At 41.8% G+C, this 17,079-nt stretch overlaps 1 protein-coding gene across 3 annotated transcripts in view; it reads right to left on the bottom strand.

Annotated features, from left to right (window-relative positions):
* Nucleotides 1-17,079, bottom strand: part of LOC143299376 (RRP12-like protein) — a 49,660-nt gene that overhangs the window by 17,041 nt on the left and 15,540 nt on the right. For all 3 annotated transcript variants that reach the window (XM_076612538.1, XM_076612548.1, XM_076612555.1), the window contains exons 12-21: nucleotides 15,422-15,533; nucleotides 13,455-13,637; nucleotides 11,665-11,700; nucleotides 11,002-11,144; nucleotides 9,592-9,713; nucleotides 7,887-8,002; nucleotides 6,322-6,433; nucleotides 5,402-5,553; nucleotides 3,318-3,385; nucleotides 728-821 (exon numbers count right to left, since the gene is read on the bottom strand). In XM_076612538.1, coding sequence (XP_076468653.1) covers nucleotides 728-821; nucleotides 3,318-3,385; nucleotides 5,402-5,553; nucleotides 6,322-6,433; nucleotides 7,887-8,002; nucleotides 9,592-9,713; nucleotides 11,002-11,144; nucleotides 11,665-11,700; nucleotides 13,455-13,637; nucleotides 15,422-15,533 — 1,138 coding nt within the window. The remainder of the gene's footprint in view (nucleotides 1-727; nucleotides 822-3,317; nucleotides 3,386-5,401; nucleotides 5,554-6,321; nucleotides 6,434-7,886; nucleotides 8,003-9,591; nucleotides 9,714-11,001; nucleotides 11,145-11,664; nucleotides 11,701-13,454; nucleotides 13,638-15,421; nucleotides 15,534-17,079) is intronic.

Below are 17,079 nucleotides of genomic sequence, written 5' to 3'. Positions count from 1 at the left end.
AAGTTACACCTTGTCAGCTGACACACACCCCTACCCCTCCCACCAACCCAAGTTACACCTTGTCAGCTGACACACACCCCTACCCCTCCCACCAACCCAAGTTACACCTTGTCAACTGACACACACCCCTACCCCTCCCACCAACCCCCTTCACCTCTTTTTGTGGACCACAGCAAGAGAAAAACGACTTTCAGAACAAAAACTTGTTCGTCATTAAGCTTTACACAAACAACTCCTTTTTTTCTTATATATAGGTGGTGTTTGTTTTTTTTATCATGTCAAATGGTTGTTAAACTTTACCCCCGCAACCCCCTTTTATTAAAAGTTAAAGACTTCATCCGTAAGCTGGGACATCACAACAGACAAAGCCAGGTATTACATATGCACACTGATAGTGCCAAAGAGTGATATTGAGGTAGTTTGTTCGCTCAGGAAAAGTGGACCTTTTCTGGAAACCTTTAAAAAAAAAATGCAAGTGGGTCTTCATTCCATAGAAATACCATATGACGTTCTGCAGCATGCGTTTCTTAACTGAGTCCTCCTCCAAGTGTATAACTTCGATGAATTAAGAATAATAAAAAATGTACCAACCCTTGTTGATATTATCATACAGAGAAGAACGCATTAAAATGGCAAAAAAGCCGTATTTTGAATGAGTGTGCGAGCTTGCACCCATGCATGTGAGGGTGTGTGAATCCTATGCAAGTATAAGAACCGGGTCTCAAACCTTGACGTTCTCTTCAGCCAGCTGATAGAGCGTGTTGAGGCGTGAAGTGTCTGCATACTTCACCATCGCTATGCCCAAGTCGATCAGTGCAATCCTGTGGACATTGTCATCATCGGAACATGAACACACCAGCCATTTTGTTGATGCCAACGCCATCTCACTGGGCATCAAAACGCTTCACTGCGGCAGAACTAGTTCCTCACATCAAGCTCTCAACAACAACAATCACCTCACTCTAGGCATTGTGACAAGTTACTAAAGACACTCTGGACACTTAACAGTCACTTCATTAAATCTACTTTAGACACTCTAGACACTGTAACAATCACTTCATTAAATGTACTTTTGACACTCTAGACACTGTAACAATCACTTCATTAAATGTACTTTAGACACTCTAGACACTGTAACAATCACTTCATTAAATTTACTTTAGACACTCTAGACACTGAAACTATCACTTCATTAAATTTACTTTAGACACTCTAGACACTGAAACTATCACTTCATTAAATCTACTTTAGACACTCTATACACTGTAACAATCACTTCATTAAATCTACTTTAGACACTCTAGACATTGTAACAATCACTTCATTAAATTTACTTTAGACACTTTAGACACTGAAACTATCACTTGACTCTGGGCACTGAAACAATCACATCAAACAAGAACTTCAGTCTAGATTTTGAAACAATCACATCAAACTAGAACTTCAGTCTAGACTTTGAAACAATCACATCAAACTAGAACTTCAGTCCAGACTTTGAAACAATCACATCAAACTAGAATTTCAGTCTAGACATTGAAACAATCACATCAAACTAGAACTTCAGTCCAGACTTTGAAACAATCACATCAAACTAGAATTTCAGTCTAGACATTGAAACAATCACATCAAACTAGAACTTCAGTCTAGACAATCACATCAAGCAAGAACTTCAGTCTAGACTTTCACACAATCACATCAAACTAGAACTTCAGTCTTGACACTGAAACAATCACATCAAACTTAGAACTTCTGTCTAGACAATCACATCAAACAAGAGCTTCAGTCTACACATTGAAACAATCATATCAAACTAGAACTTCAGTCTAGACTTTGAAACAATCACATCAAACAAGAACTTCAGTCTAGACTTTGAAACAATCACATCAAACTAGAATTTCACTCCAGACATTGAAACAATCACATCAAACTAGAACTTCAGTCTTGAATTTGAAACAATCACATCAAACTAGAACTTCAGTCTGGACTTTAAAAGAATCACATCAAACTAGAACTTCAGTCTAGACTTTGAAACAATCACATCAAATTAGAACTTCAGTCTTGACACTGAAACAATCACATCAAACTAGAACTTCAGTCTTGACTGAAACAATCACATCAAACTAGAACTTCAGTCTTGACTGAAACAATCACATCAAACTAGAACTTCAGTCTAGACTTTGAAACAATCACATCAAACCAGAACTTCACTCCAGGCTTTGAAACAATCACATCAAACTAGAATTTCAGTCTAGACTTTGAAACAATCACATCAAACTAGAACTTTAGTCTAGACTTTGAAACAATCACATCAAACCAGAACTTCACTCCAGGCTTTGAAACAATCACATCAAACTAGAACTTCAGTCTAGACTTTGAAACAATCACATCAAACTAGAACTTCACTCCAGACTTTGAAACAATCACATCAAACTAGAACTTCAGTCTTGAATTTGAAACAATCACATCAAACTAGACACTGTGCCAATGAAATCACTCTAGCTATTGTAACAATCCCATCAAACTAAACATTACAACAATCACTTTGCTCTTGGCATTACAACAATCTCAACAAATCACACACTGTAGCAATGACACCAAAGTACACAGTGTAACAATAACAACCATATCCCAGGCATTTTTAAGTCACAACAACTGGCACATGGCACTTTATGCTGGGTATTCAACTGACTGCAACCACAGCCACAAACAGTTCCAACAGTCCTAACCAGCACAAGACACTACTCAGAGATGGTTAGCCAGGCATTTTTTGCCATGAAACCACTATCAGCACCCCACCCACCCACCCCTGAGGCTCCGTTCTTGCTGACATACAGCACTTATAATAACAATTGGTATTCATATAGCGCTGAATCTTATTCAGAGATGAATCAAAGTGCTTTCAAACCAGTCATTCACATGCATGTATAACCCTACACTTGAGAAACTGAAGACAAAGAAGAGGCAGGGGAGGGTGGCTATCTTGGAGAAAGGTGGGTTTTAAAGCAACATGGTCTCGCTTACCTTCACAGTGTTTCCAAACATCACCACATGATCACAACTCCACACACCAAATGGAAACCATCACTCTTAGCATCAGTCAATGTTAACCAGTCTTCGAAAACATTTATTCTTCTGAAGTTTGTAACTCCATTTGCATCATTTCTTTAAGAACTCTATGTGAGAAAAAACACACTGTGACATGTATGAGCAGCAGTGAAGCAAAACTACATCTTGGTTTGCAAATATCTTTGACAATGATCTACCAGTCGCTCAACATCTATTTACGTATCATCAATTCTGAAATAGCAGGCACCTACTTTTTGAATGCTGTAATATCTGCAGCGGCCATCTTGGAGGTGCTCATGTCTAAGAAAGAATAGATGAGCTGAAACAAAAACAAAAAAAGTTCATCATTAGACACAGCAGTATCAAGATCAGCATGGCCAGCATTTGTTAAAACATGTGAGTGTGTGTGTCCATGTGAGTGCTTATTCCATTGTTTATTGCATACATAAAAATATGTGCTTACATTTGTGCAGTCTTAAAATATACTTGTTTTTAGAAACTGGTTTCAAGTACTGCAAAAGTCTGAAAACAAACCAAGAATATACTTTGATACACTTCTTAAATCTGTTCGAGAAGCTTTCCAAGTTCCATTCCATTTCCTAGCATGGACACACACTGATACAGATCAATTTAACCAGAAGTATTGGGTACAGTTAAAGACACAACTCACTTTTCATTACTATTATGAAAATCTGAGAACATCAACTGATAAGTAGTTACCATTACACAGATGTAAAAACACATAAGTTTCCATGGATCTAACACCACTGTAACAAAACTGACTTAGTTTTCGACATAACATCACTGTAATAAACACTGCATACTCTGCATACTGTTTTCTTTTGTTGACAGTCACCAGTTTGTGTCAGGGCATCAAACAGAACCCATTCCATCTGTTCCCATCATTATCCATTCCTTTACTTACACTACAAACATCACACAACATCAGTGACATATCCATTTTCATGGCGTAAATTTTCAGAAGCCAAAGTGTGCTTCTGTCACAGTCATGCAAATATACCATGCTCTCATTAGTCCTTTTGGTTTGATGATCGAATCATGCTTCTTTTCATTAGTGCTGACCGCCCTCAAGGACAGAATCAGTTAGACGTTGGACTTCTGATCCAGTGTTCACCGGTGATCAGGGTTCGAGGCTCCGTTTCAGCGTGGTGTTGTGTCCTGGGGAAAGGCACTTTACTCCGATTTTCCTCACTCCACCCAGCTGTGAATGGGGTACCTGACCTCTATTGAGAGAGGGTGAAAAGGGTGGAAGGGGAGGACTGGGCCCCGCCTTCCTTAGCAAGCCCCTACAACAGCGGATATAAATTAACTGCCTCGGTGGCCATAAAAGGCAATAAGACCTTTCACCTTTTTTACCTGATTGCAAGCATGCCTACCCCCAAATTTGCTTTTCCGGAACAACGCACATTAGAATCAGGGACAGGATATTATTTTCAGGAACATCTCAGCAAAGTGGAGTGATGGCCTAGAGGTAACACGTCCGCCTAGGAAGCGATAGAATCTGAGCATGCTGGTTCGAATCACGGCTCAGCCGCCGATATTTTCTCCCTCCTCCACTAGACCTTGAGTGGTGGTCTGGACACTAGTCATTCAGATGAGACGATAAACCGAGGTCCTCTGTGCTAGCATGCACTTAGCGCACATAAAAGAACCCACGGCAACAAAAGGGTTGTTCCTGGCAAAATTCTGTAGAAAATCCACTTCGATAGGCAAAACAAATAAAACTGCATGCAGGAAAAAATACAAAAAAATGGGTGGCGCTGTAGTATAGCAACACGCTCTCCCTGGGGAGAGCAGCCCGAATTTCACACAGAGAAATCTGTTGTGATAAAATGCAATAAAATACAAATACAAACACACAACAGTCATCTGACAGCCCAAAGCAATGGTTGTAAACATGGAAACATGCCTCCACTTTCAAAAGGTCATCTGCGTTCTAAAGTTTTTGCTTACCCACATGCTCACTGGTCTTGACAAAATTACTTCGCCGGTGACGAAAATCGAGCGGACTTTCACAAAATGGCTTCGGTACTGTTCGGACAGTTCCAGCTTTTCACATAATGGCTTCAGTAATATTCAGCAGCATTTCCGTAAGCCTTAAAGCAGTGTCTTCAGCAATGGTTGGAAAGCAATCTAAGGGTACACTTGTACCCCCTAGATACTTTGGAAAAAAAAGTTATAGTCGGATTGTATTTTCCAGGACATGCAGCAAATATCATATTTCTGGAACACCCTGTCCATTTTATCAATTTTCCGGGACAAATACAGGCCCTCAGTAATGGTAGGCATGCCTGTGATTGCCCTTCAGTGATACCTTGGAATCAGTGATGGTCAGGTAGACCTTGATTGTTTCCAGAACGGCCAGGCGTCGGCCATCACGAGCGTTGTCAGGATCACTTGTGAACATGTTGAACAGGATCGGCAGGTAGTTCTTGGCAAAGTGCGACATGGCAGCTTTGTCACCATCTGGCAGAAAACACAGGTATTTTTTTTTTAACAACTGTTGTCACAACACAGTACTGACACAGGTGTCCTTAACAGTTGTTGTCAAATCATGATGTTTCTTAAGGTTAGGTAATATACATTTGAAGTAATAATAATAATAATAATAATAATGGGTCATTTTTACACAATGCAAAATCTATCTCGCTAAGGTACTCAATGTGCTTCCCTACCCCCCCCCCCCCACCCCCCATACACACACACACACACACACACACACCACACAGAGCCAGTGACAATCTAAGGGGAATAAAATGTAATACATACTGCACCACTTGTAGAACTCAGACATCACTTGGTAATGTAAGGAAATAAGAACGCAATATGACACAGATACCCCCCCCCACCTCTCGCCCCCATCATTCGGATGAGACGATAAACCGAGGTCCCCTGTGCAGCATGCACTTAGCGCACGTAAAATAACCCACGGCAACAAAAGGGTTGTTCCTGGCAAAATTCTGTACAAAAATCCACTTTGACAGGAAAAACAAATAAAACTGCACGCAGGAAAAAATACACACAAAAAAATGGATGGCACTGTAGTGCAGCAACGCACTCTCCCTGGGGGAGAGCAGCCCGAATTTCACACAGAGAAATCTGTTGTGATAAAAAGCAATACAAATACAAATACAAAACAGATCCACACAGACAAAACATTCACATGAATGTCACCCCACCCTGAACAACTGACAACCAACCAAGCAAGGAGACAAGCTTCTCACCCCAACTCACCGTTCTCTCTGCTGAAGTTGATCAGCATGCGTAGAGACGCCATGACGTCCATTTGCAGGTCCACCCGGTCGGTCAGAACACTGCCCAGCAGCTTTGCCAGCCCTTTGAAAGACTGAATCAGACAGCGTAAAATAATTAGAAAATGTTCTTTACAAGCGCTCGCTCACTGAATCTGGCGCCTTGATTAAGCAATTATTGTCGCCGGTCATTTCTTATCTGTGAAACTGCATGTTTGTTCCATATCTGCGTGCGTGCGTGCGTGCGTGTGGTTTACATTTATTTGCTTATTTGTTTATTTATTATCATTATTGTCTTTTTATTTTATTTTTATTTATTCATTTTCATTATTAGCAGTAGTAGTAGTATATGTATATATATATATATTTCTTTTTTTTTCTCTCAAGGCCTGACAAAGCGCATTGGGTTACGCTGCTGGTCAGGCATCTGCTTGGCAGATGTGGTGTAGCGTATATGGATTTGTCCGAACGCAGGGTCTAAGTCAGTGGTGCCCTCCACAAGCTAAATCATAACAGGCACTACTGAACACCACCGAAGTGACTCAGCAGCAGCACAGGGTCTCCTCTGGTGTGTGGCCTCCTGGTGACCTAATATCAATAGCGCCACGTGGACTGCCAACAACTGGACCACGACCATAGATGTGGCCATGTGGATGGACTCAGAACGAAAGGCGTGGGTGAAATACCACTGAAATGGCACAGTTGATGGGGCAGGGAAAAAGAAAAGACTATCCATCTCCTCCTCAAAAAGAACCTTGTTCTTTACAATCATATAAAAACTTTGTTTCTTCACATGACCTACTGCTCACTTGTTTATTTACCGCTGTTAACTTCACCGTTACGCCGCCATCAACAATCAGTAAATACAAAACTCAGTGCACTAAACACCTTCATAAATGACAAAAGTGGAAAGTTGTAACAAAGTATAGTAAATTGTTTTCTTTTTTTTCTGACTGAACCATACTGGCAGCAAATGCATGGAATATAACAGTTTACATAACACTTCAAACACATGTTTGATCCCCCACCCCCACCCCCACCCCCCCGACCCATTAGTTTAGTTTAACGTCTTTTCACTGTTTAGTGATATTAGACAAGGGAAAAAATTATTTAAAAAAAAAAAGGGAGGGGAGGGGGGGGGCAGGGTATATGCGCATAGGAGATGAGGCATGGGGAGTATACTTGACAAGAGGTGGTAGGATAACTGTAGTGAGTAGTAGAAAACGAAGAGCTACGAAGGACTGTACTATCAGTGAACGATAACATGAATTATAACATGATCATATAACAGTGAAAAGCATGCTTATCATAACAGAAAACGTCAAAGGCAGATACAAACTGGACTTTGAATCAAACATTTAGAAATTTTCTGAAGTAATGAATAATTATTCAAAACATCCAAAAACTGCATGAGACTTTTTACCCCCAACTTTTCTGGGGGGTGGGGCATGAGGATGAGTGTTTACACATCTTGGTTTTTCAAAATTTTCTTTTTTCAAAGTTCAAAACAGAGGAAAGAAGAGGAGAGAGAGAGAGAGTGGGACGTACCGTGGCCAGGTCTGTGGGACGAGTGCAGAACCCTTTCAGCAAGGACCACACCTGTAGCTCCAAAGTCTCATATGTCTTGGACGCCGCTAGCTGATCACGCCCAGCCAGTTCTTTCCCTGTGACACACGGCAACAGACACATTTTCTTCTTCTTCTTCTTCATTCGTGGGCTGCAACTCCTACATTCACTCGTATGTACACGAGTGGGCTTTTACATGTATGATTGTTTTTACCCCACCATGCAGGCAGCCATACTCCGTTTTCAGGGGGTGTGCATGCTGGGTATGTTCTTGTTTCCATAACCCACCAAACGCTGACATGGATTACAGGATCTTTAACATGCATTATTTGATCTTCTGCTTGCATATACACGCAAAGGGGGTTCAGGCACTAGCAGGTCTGTACGTATTTTGACCTGGGAGATTGGATAAATCTCCACCCATTACCCACCAGGTGCCGTTACCAAGATTCGAACCTGGGACCCTCAGACTGAGAGTCCAACGCTTTAACCACTCAGTTAGTGTGCCTGTCATGTTTTCTTCTGAATCTGCATGACATTACAGTACAGAAGGCAAAAACAAAATTTACTTCTGAAGTGACCTGCATTTCGTGGTTATGAAATTACCCCCACATGCATTTCATGTATGAATGTGAATAGCTGAAAACACTTTTACCTCATTCATTTATATCTGCGGTTCCATCTGTGCAGTGAGTTGAGGTGAGGTAAGGTGAGGTGAGGTGCAGTGCGGTGAGGTGAGGCGAGGCAAGGTGAGGTGAGGTGAGTAGAGGTAAGGTGTAGCAAGGTGCGGTGAGGTGAGGTGAGGTGAGGTGAGGTGAGGTGCGGTGAGGCGAGGTGAGGTGCAGTGAGGTGAGGTGAGGTGAGGTGCGGTGAGGTGCAGTGAGGTGAGGTAAGGTAAGGTGAGATGAGGTGTAGCGAGGTGAGGTGAGGTGAGGTATGGTGCAGTGAGGTGAGGTGAGGTAAGGTGTAGCGAGGTGAGGTGAGGTGAGGTGAGGTAAGGTGCAGTGAGGTGCGGTGAGGTGAGGTAAGGTGCAGTGAGGTTTGGTGTAGCGAGGTGATGTGAGGTGAGGTGCAGTGAGGTGAGGTGAGGTGAGCTGCAGTGAGGTGAGGTGAGGTAAGGTGTAGTGAGGTGAGGTGCAGTGAGGTGTAGTGAGGTGAGGTGAGGTGAGCTGCAGTGAGGTGAGGTGAGGTGTAGTGAGGTGAGGTGAGGTGAGGTGCAGTGAGGTGAGGTGAGGTGCAGTGAGGTGAGGTGAGGTGCAGTGAGGTGAGGTGAGGTGTAGTGAGGTGAGGTGAGGTGAAGTGCAGTGAGGTGAGGTGAGGTGTAGTGAGGTGAGGTGAGGTGCAGTGAGGTGAGGTGCAGTGAGGTGAGCTGCAGTGAGGTGAGGTGAGGTAAGGTGAGGTGAGGTAAAATGCAGTGTGATGCAGTGAGGTGAGGTGAAGTGAGGTGAGATGAGGTGAGGTAGGGTGAGATGAGGTGAGACGAGGTGAGGTGAGGTGAGGTGATGTGAGGTGAGATAAGGTGAGGTAAGTTAAGGTGAGGTGAGGTGAGGTAAGGTGAGATGAGGTGAGGTGTGCAGTGAGGTGAGGTGAGGTGAGGTGTAGTGAGGTGAGGTGAGGTGTGCAGTGAGTGAGGTGAGGTGAGGCGAGGTGCAGTGAGGTGAGGTGAGGGGTGCAGGGTGGCACTCACCTTTCTGTCTGAAGCGGGTGGCCAGAGGAAGGAAGTAGGAGGTGAAGAAGGCCAGCTGTGTGTCGGACACGTTCTCACGCAGCACTGGCAAAAGCCAACTCCGAGACAGGTCAGGGCTGTCCCTGACGACGGTATACACACATTTATCTATCCATTCACCACACAGTCCACATGCCTCAAATCTCTCGTAAGGCCAGACATGGCAGCTATTTTTGAAAACAGTTTTATTCTAAATTCTGATTATTATTATTATTATTATTATTATTACAGGTGGATATTGTTAGGTATCACCCAGGATTCACAAAAATGTATATATAAAAAAAAAATGTACACTCTTCATGTACCGGTTGTTGTTGTTGTCATCATTATTATCATTATTGTTATCATTATTATCATTACTTACTCTGTACAATTATCATTATTATTCTCATTATCATTATTATTATCATTACTTACTCTGTGCTACCGTTATCATTATTCTCACTCTGTGCTATCATTTTCATTATTATTCACACTATCATTATAATTATCATTACTAACTCTGTGCTATAGTTATCATTATTCTCACTCTGTGCTATTGGTAGTATTATGATTATCACTATTCTCATTATCATTATTAACTCTGTGTTATCATTATTACTCTCACCCTGTGCTATTAATATCATCAATCTCAATGTCATTATTATCATGTGTGAGTGTGCAAAAGTTCTGTATTGATATGCACATGCATGTATCCTAAATTCTACTGCACCTGTGTTTGTGTATGATTTTCGATTTATGTTTGTACCTTTTCATGTACTATCCTCCCCCCCCCCCCCCCCCTCTCAATATTCCTTGTAACCCTGGTGCACTTGGTAATAAAGACATATTCTATTGTATTCTATTCCATTCTATTCTATTATTATTACTTACTCTGTGCCATCATTATTATTGCTCTCATTATCATCATTACTTTGTGCTGTTATCATCGTCATCATTATCATTTATTGCCAACACTCAGCTTATAATTATATCACAGATTGACATAAGTTTTACATTTGGGCAAACAGCAAAGTGAGAGCTGTAGTATCAATGGTTTCTCCAGTCAATGGGAAATCATTTACAGCTTAGTCTTTTGTGAAGGACTATGACTCTCAAACTAGGAGGCAAAATTGCACTGGCTCTTAGTGCTGCAGCCTTGTCGGCTAGTTGGCCTTCAGGAACCATCCCAACGCCGACTGTCCTAAAACCCTCTTGGCCGAGAGAGTGGGGATGTAACTTGGGCAAGACACTCTCCACTATAATCAAACTCTAGCCCAAATAGTCGGGACAGCAGTTGCCTCCTCTGTTGTTCTGATGGTCATAGTCGGACACGACTGACTATCATATATATATATATCATTTATTGTCATGACTATCATCATTACTCACTCGGTGCCGGTGACCCGGAGAGGCACCGCCTGCAGAACGGGGCCCGGTCCCATGGACCTCACTGCCTTGCCCACCACCACATCCACCTCCCCCTTGTAACCAAAGTTGGTCGTGTCCCGCAGGACAGCCACTGACTCCAGGCACTGAAAGCAAGTCACACTTTCTATACAGTGAAATGCTGTAACACTTTTAAATCATTTTTTATCTTTTTTGGGTTTTTTCCTTTATTTTTTTTCCATTTTTTCCTTTCTTTCTTCTTTTTTTTCCCCCAAAATGGTCAGGAAAACCCACAGAGATCAGAACCAGGCCATTATGACTTTTCAATGAAAACAACATAAATTTTATATGGTCTCTTGATTTCTTACTTTCAATGAAAACAACACATGTTTTATGTGGTCTCTTGATTATCTAAACACATACCCCATGTCTTTTTAAAATGCATATTTTATGTTTTTATTGTGAACATGAGCAACAAGACCATATGCAAATTTCTTTGGAGATAATAACTTTGACATGACCCCCTTGTAGAAGCACACTTGTGGGCACAGACACACAAAAGGCAGAACCCTTCTTTTAGACAGTAAATGGGGGAAGACAGAGCGCGAAACGTTGATGTAAAACTGTCATTCATAATTGCCACAGAATATGCCAAGCTGAACTCACCTTCTTCAACAGTTCTGGGCAGATCTTGCCAAGGACCTGAGAACAGGAAAAGAAAACCGTGAGAGTCCACTACAATCATCAAAATGTGCGCAGACACATGTGCATGGATGCAAACTGAAAATGCGCACAAACATCTGCACAAAGAATGCTCAACATCAGAGACTTTGCTTTTCTCCCTCTCCACCTTCGCTATGGGTAGTTTGTATTCACACAAAGTTCAACGGGCACAACAGCCGAGTGGTTAAAGCGTTGGACTTTCAATCTGAGGGTCCCGGGTTCGAATCTCATTAACGGCACCTGGTGGGTGAAGGGTGGAGAATTTTCCAATCTCCCAGGTCAACATACATGCACACCTACTTGTGACTGAACCCCCTTCGTGTGTATACGGCAAGCAGAAGATCAAGGTAAAGATCCCGTAATCCATGTCAGCGTTCGGTGGGTTATGGAAACAAGAATACACCCAGCACGCACACCCCCAAAAGCGGAGTATGGCTGCCTTCATGGAGGGGTAAAAACGGTCATACATGGAAAAGCCCACTCATGTACATACAAGTGAATGCGGGAGTTGCAGCCCACGAATGAAGAAGATAAAAAAAAGAAGAGAAGACACAAATGTTCTCCTATCAATCCTGGTGATTGAAAACGTTATCATGGAGATTCTTCTGTAAAACTTTCATCACAGTGATACTGCTGACAGAACATAGTGACTCCACTTAAACATTTATCGTGGTGACTTTCCAGGCAAACTAACACCAAGGTGTCTCTACTACAAACTGCATTCTTGGTGACTTAACTTTTATATAACGGAGCCTCGACCATAAAATGTACACCACCAGGACTCTCCTGTCAACTTGTACCATGGTAATACACATCATACCAACCTATACCAAGTTAACACACACCACACCAACCTACACCACGCTAATACACAATATACTGACCTGTACCAAGGCAGTATACACTATACCAACCAATACCAAAATAATTCACACCACATCAGCCTATACCAAGGAAATACACACCATACAAACATACACCAAAGCAATACACACCGCAACAATCTATACCAAGGTAATACACACCACACCAATCTATACCAAGGTAATACACACTACACCAACCCATACCAAGGTGATACACACCATACCAATGTATACCAAGGTAATAATACTAATATACACCCTGCCAATGTAAACATAGGTAATACACACCGTACCAAGGTATACCAAAGTAATACACACCATACAAATATGTACCAAGGTAATACACACCATACCAGCCTATAGCAAGGTATTACACACCACACCAAGGTACACCAAAGTAATAATTACCACAACAACCTATACAAAGGTAATTCACACCATTCAAACCTTATTGTACCTTATTCTACATTATAAACCTGAATCATGAACTAAAAACTGGGGGCAATTACGTATTTGCTAAGTAAAAAAAAAAAATAAAAATAAAAAATGAAATCTACCTCCATACCATGCAGATACCATGATAACCACACATCAAACACCTGTGTCATGTAAGTCGAAACATGCAAAAGGGCAATACTTTTTTTTGGGGGGTCCCCCGAAAACAGAGTATGGCTGCCTACACGGTGGGGTAAAAATAGACATACATATAAAAATCCCACTCATGTACATACAAGTGAACATGGGAGCTGCTGCCCACAAACGAAGAAGAAGAATGTTCAAGTATTTATATATATATTAATATATCAGGTGAGAAAAAAAATCAAAGTAAAAAAAAAATAATAATAAAATAAAGGTGACGAAACATACCTCCATAACAGTGGCCAGCAGCTGCATGACAAGGTCCCAGGTGGCGGTGTACTGGAAGCTGAGACCCCCCTCCATCACCCTCACCACCCGGTGCAATGACGTCTCCAGTCCCTCCAACCTCAGGTTCTGCAGCTTCTCCGCCAACGTCTCCCTCTCCGACCCAACGCACTGCCTCAGCAGCAACTGCACATGTATGGGGGAGAATCCACTGGAAAAGGCTGATGGTATGTTGAGGAGTGAAAGAACTTTCAGGAATTGACGGCAGGTTGAGCAGTGAAAGAACTTTCAGGAATTGATGGTACACTGAGTAGTGAAAGAACTTTCTGGAATTGATGGTACGCTGAGGAGTGAAAGAACTTTCAGGGATTGACAGTACATTGAGCAATGAAAGAACTTTCAGGAACTGATGGTATATTGAGCAGTGAAAGAACTTTCAGGAACAGACGGTACATGAGGACTTTTTTCCTTTTCTTTTTTTTTTCCACAGAGGAATGAAATAACTTTCAGAATATGACAGAATGTGAGGAGTGAAAGAACTTTCAGGATTTGATGGTACGCTGCGGAGTGTAAGAACTTTCAGGAACTGATGGTACGACATGAGTGTAAGAACTTTCAGGATTAAACGGTACAGTATGTGAAGAGTGAAAGAACTTTCAGGATTTGATGGTACATGAGGAGTGAAAGAACTTTCAGGAACTAACGGTACGACAGGAGTGTAAGAACTTTCAGGATTTAACGTTACAGTATGTGAAAAGTGTAAGAACTTTCAGGAACTAACAGGAGTGTAAGAACTTTCAGGAATTGACGGTACAGTATGTGAGGAGTGAAAGAACCTAGGAGACAGTGTGGCTGCTGTCTGCTCTCCACAACTGGTGGCCCATGTCAGCTGGAGACAGGGCACAGAAACAACACTGTCCGCCATGCTGAGCAAAAACGCAATTACGCAACAAGCCAACCGTACCAAGTTCATTACATCATTTTCATTCTAAAATTTTCAAACAAATAAAAGCAGACAAACTTTGAGGCAAATCTTGTCAGGTCAACCTGTTATCAAACAACTGCACAAATGACAGCTTTGATGATACTGTCCTCTCCACAAGCTTTACGACCACGCCACACACACACACACACCCTTGTCCCCACTGTCCCCTCCTTCCCATCCATGCAGTTTTCCCATCACATCATCAACCCCACTTGTCCATCCACACCATGAGCTGATGTCAACACCTCCCAGTTCCCCTCCTCTCCTTTCCCCTCCCCTCCCCCCACACCAATACAATGCCCTTGCACACACCCCCACCCTCAGTTTCCCTTCACACTCGCCATCATTTTCTCCCCCCCTCAACCCTCTCCCCCCCCCCCCCCCACTAAACCTTGAGTGGTGGTCTGGTGCCAGTTGCATTGCTTGGTTCTAACTTTTTGACAGTTACACGTGACTAAATGCCTACGTTGATCTAACTACGCCATTGGTCAGTTCCATACTACACACAGTTAGCAGCGGGTTACGACCATACTAGGCTCTTCTGTCTGAAATGCAATGCAACTGGAGCCTGGACACTAGTCACTGGGATGAGATGATAAACTGATATCCAGCGTGCAAGCATGAACTAAGCACACGTTCAAGAATCCACCTCAACAAAAGGGTTGTCACTGGCAAAATTCTTAAAGAAAAACTCACTCTAGTACGCTTGTGTGTGTGTGTGTGTGTGTGTGTGTGTGTGACTGAAGCGTGACTGAATGATACAGGAAATGAACAATGAGCGCCAAATGGCAGCTGTCAGTCGGTTCTACCCACATAGGCAGCCTGTTGTGCAAATGACCGTGTTTGTAATGCGCACAGAGTATGGTCCCCAATGGAAGACAGGCACTCTACAGGTATCAATAATATTAAAGATAATAATGAAAAATAATAATAATAATCCTATTGATGATGATAATAATAATAATAACGATGGCTGCAGACTGACATTGATGAGTCTGACGGCTGAAGTCCTGACGTCCTTGTGGTGTGACAGCAGACACTTCATGGCCACTGCCAGGAGTCGGGGTAGGTGGTCCACACACAGGATTGCGTTCAGTCTGTAACAAAACCAGCACACCCTCACAAAACGTTCGCCAGTGCCACACTCAGTCTCAAACAAATCATCCACAGTCAAAGAAAATTAAAGGAAATAAAGATTAAAGGGTTTCAGATCAAACTGTGCCATAGAATCCTAGTGTCAAGTAATATCCTGAAAGTAATGGGTGTGACCGATAACGACAACTGTAATTTTTGTGACGCTGAAAAAGATGAGCAGCATTGTTTGTGGTTTTGCCCAGTTATACAAACTTGTTGGCTGAAGTTTGAAAATAAACTTTTTAAAAAAAATGTGAAAACTGTGAAAGATTATCCCTCAATTATGAACTTGTTTGGCACTGATGATAAAACGAAGACAGAATATGTTTTTGATTTGACAGTTTTATGGGCAAAATTTTGTATATATTAGTGTAGAATTAACAAGGTTAAACCAAGTTTACATGCATTCACTGCTGAACTCAATCACAAATACACAACAGAAAAACAAATACTACTACAACTACTACTACTAATAATAATGATAATAATAATAACTGGACATTTATCAGTGATTTCCTCAATGAACAAAGCTTTACAATCCACCCACACATGCATGCAAAACACACTCAGTCCTCAACTCACAATCATCCACAATAAACATTCGCCTAATGGAAAGGAATTATCAGGATTTTTCGATTAAATGGCTACCCTATTCAGATTTTGTGATGGAACATGGATTTAACTTATCTTATGCAGAGCCAGGGGTGATTCTAGAGGTGTGGAAACATTATACTGATGAATCTTGGTTTGACTGGTTTGTTGTGGTTCAGATGTTCCCTGTGATCCATGAGATCTGACTGTCAAGGTGTGCTGTGAGTTGAGAATCAAAATGTCATGTTCTATGATCTGTGTTATTCCATGTTTTTGTTGTTGTTGTTTTTGTAGTTGTTGTTGTTGCTGTTGTGTGCATGAGTGTGTGTGTGTGTTTGGTTTTTTTCCCTTCTTTATTTTTTACATTATTTTGTTCTTGTTCACAATTTGTTTTTTAACTAAAAATACCCTTGCAAACTGTCACTGTATCGTATATGTATATATGTGTTACCTTTCTCACTAAAGATATCATAAACTGCTATTCTGCTTTATTGATGTGGCATTTAATGTGAAATTGCAATGGAGACAATGTTGAAAAGAAAATATAACCTTCTGTGCAAGTGGGAAAAAAATCATAAACAATCACATATCGTGTCATATTCGCATGTATACGCACGCAGAAGATCAAATACGCACGTTAAAGATCCTGTCATCCATGTCAGAGATGGGTGGGTCATGGAAACAAGAACATACCCAGCATGCACCACCCCCCTGCCCCCGGGCCCTCCACCCCCTCTCCCACCCACCCCGAAAACAGAGTATGGCTGCCTACATGGCGGGGTAAATAAAACGATCATACAGGTAAAATGTTACATGTCTGTCTGAGTGCATTTGTGTGTGTGCCTGAAATCTGAGTTACATGTCTGTCTGAGTGCATTTGTGTGTGTGCCTGAAATCTGAGTTACATGTCTGTCTGAG

This window comes from Babylonia areolata, chromosome 2, assembly GCF_041734735.1.
Source record: "Babylonia areolata isolate BAREFJ2019XMU chromosome 2, ASM4173473v1, whole genome shotgun sequence".
Taxonomy (NCBI): Eukaryota; Metazoa; Mollusca; class Gastropoda; order Neogastropoda; family Buccinidae; genus Babylonia; species Babylonia areolata.
The sequence above is the reverse complement of the archived record's forward strand: the minus strand, read 5'-3'. Positions and strand labels throughout refer to the sequence as shown.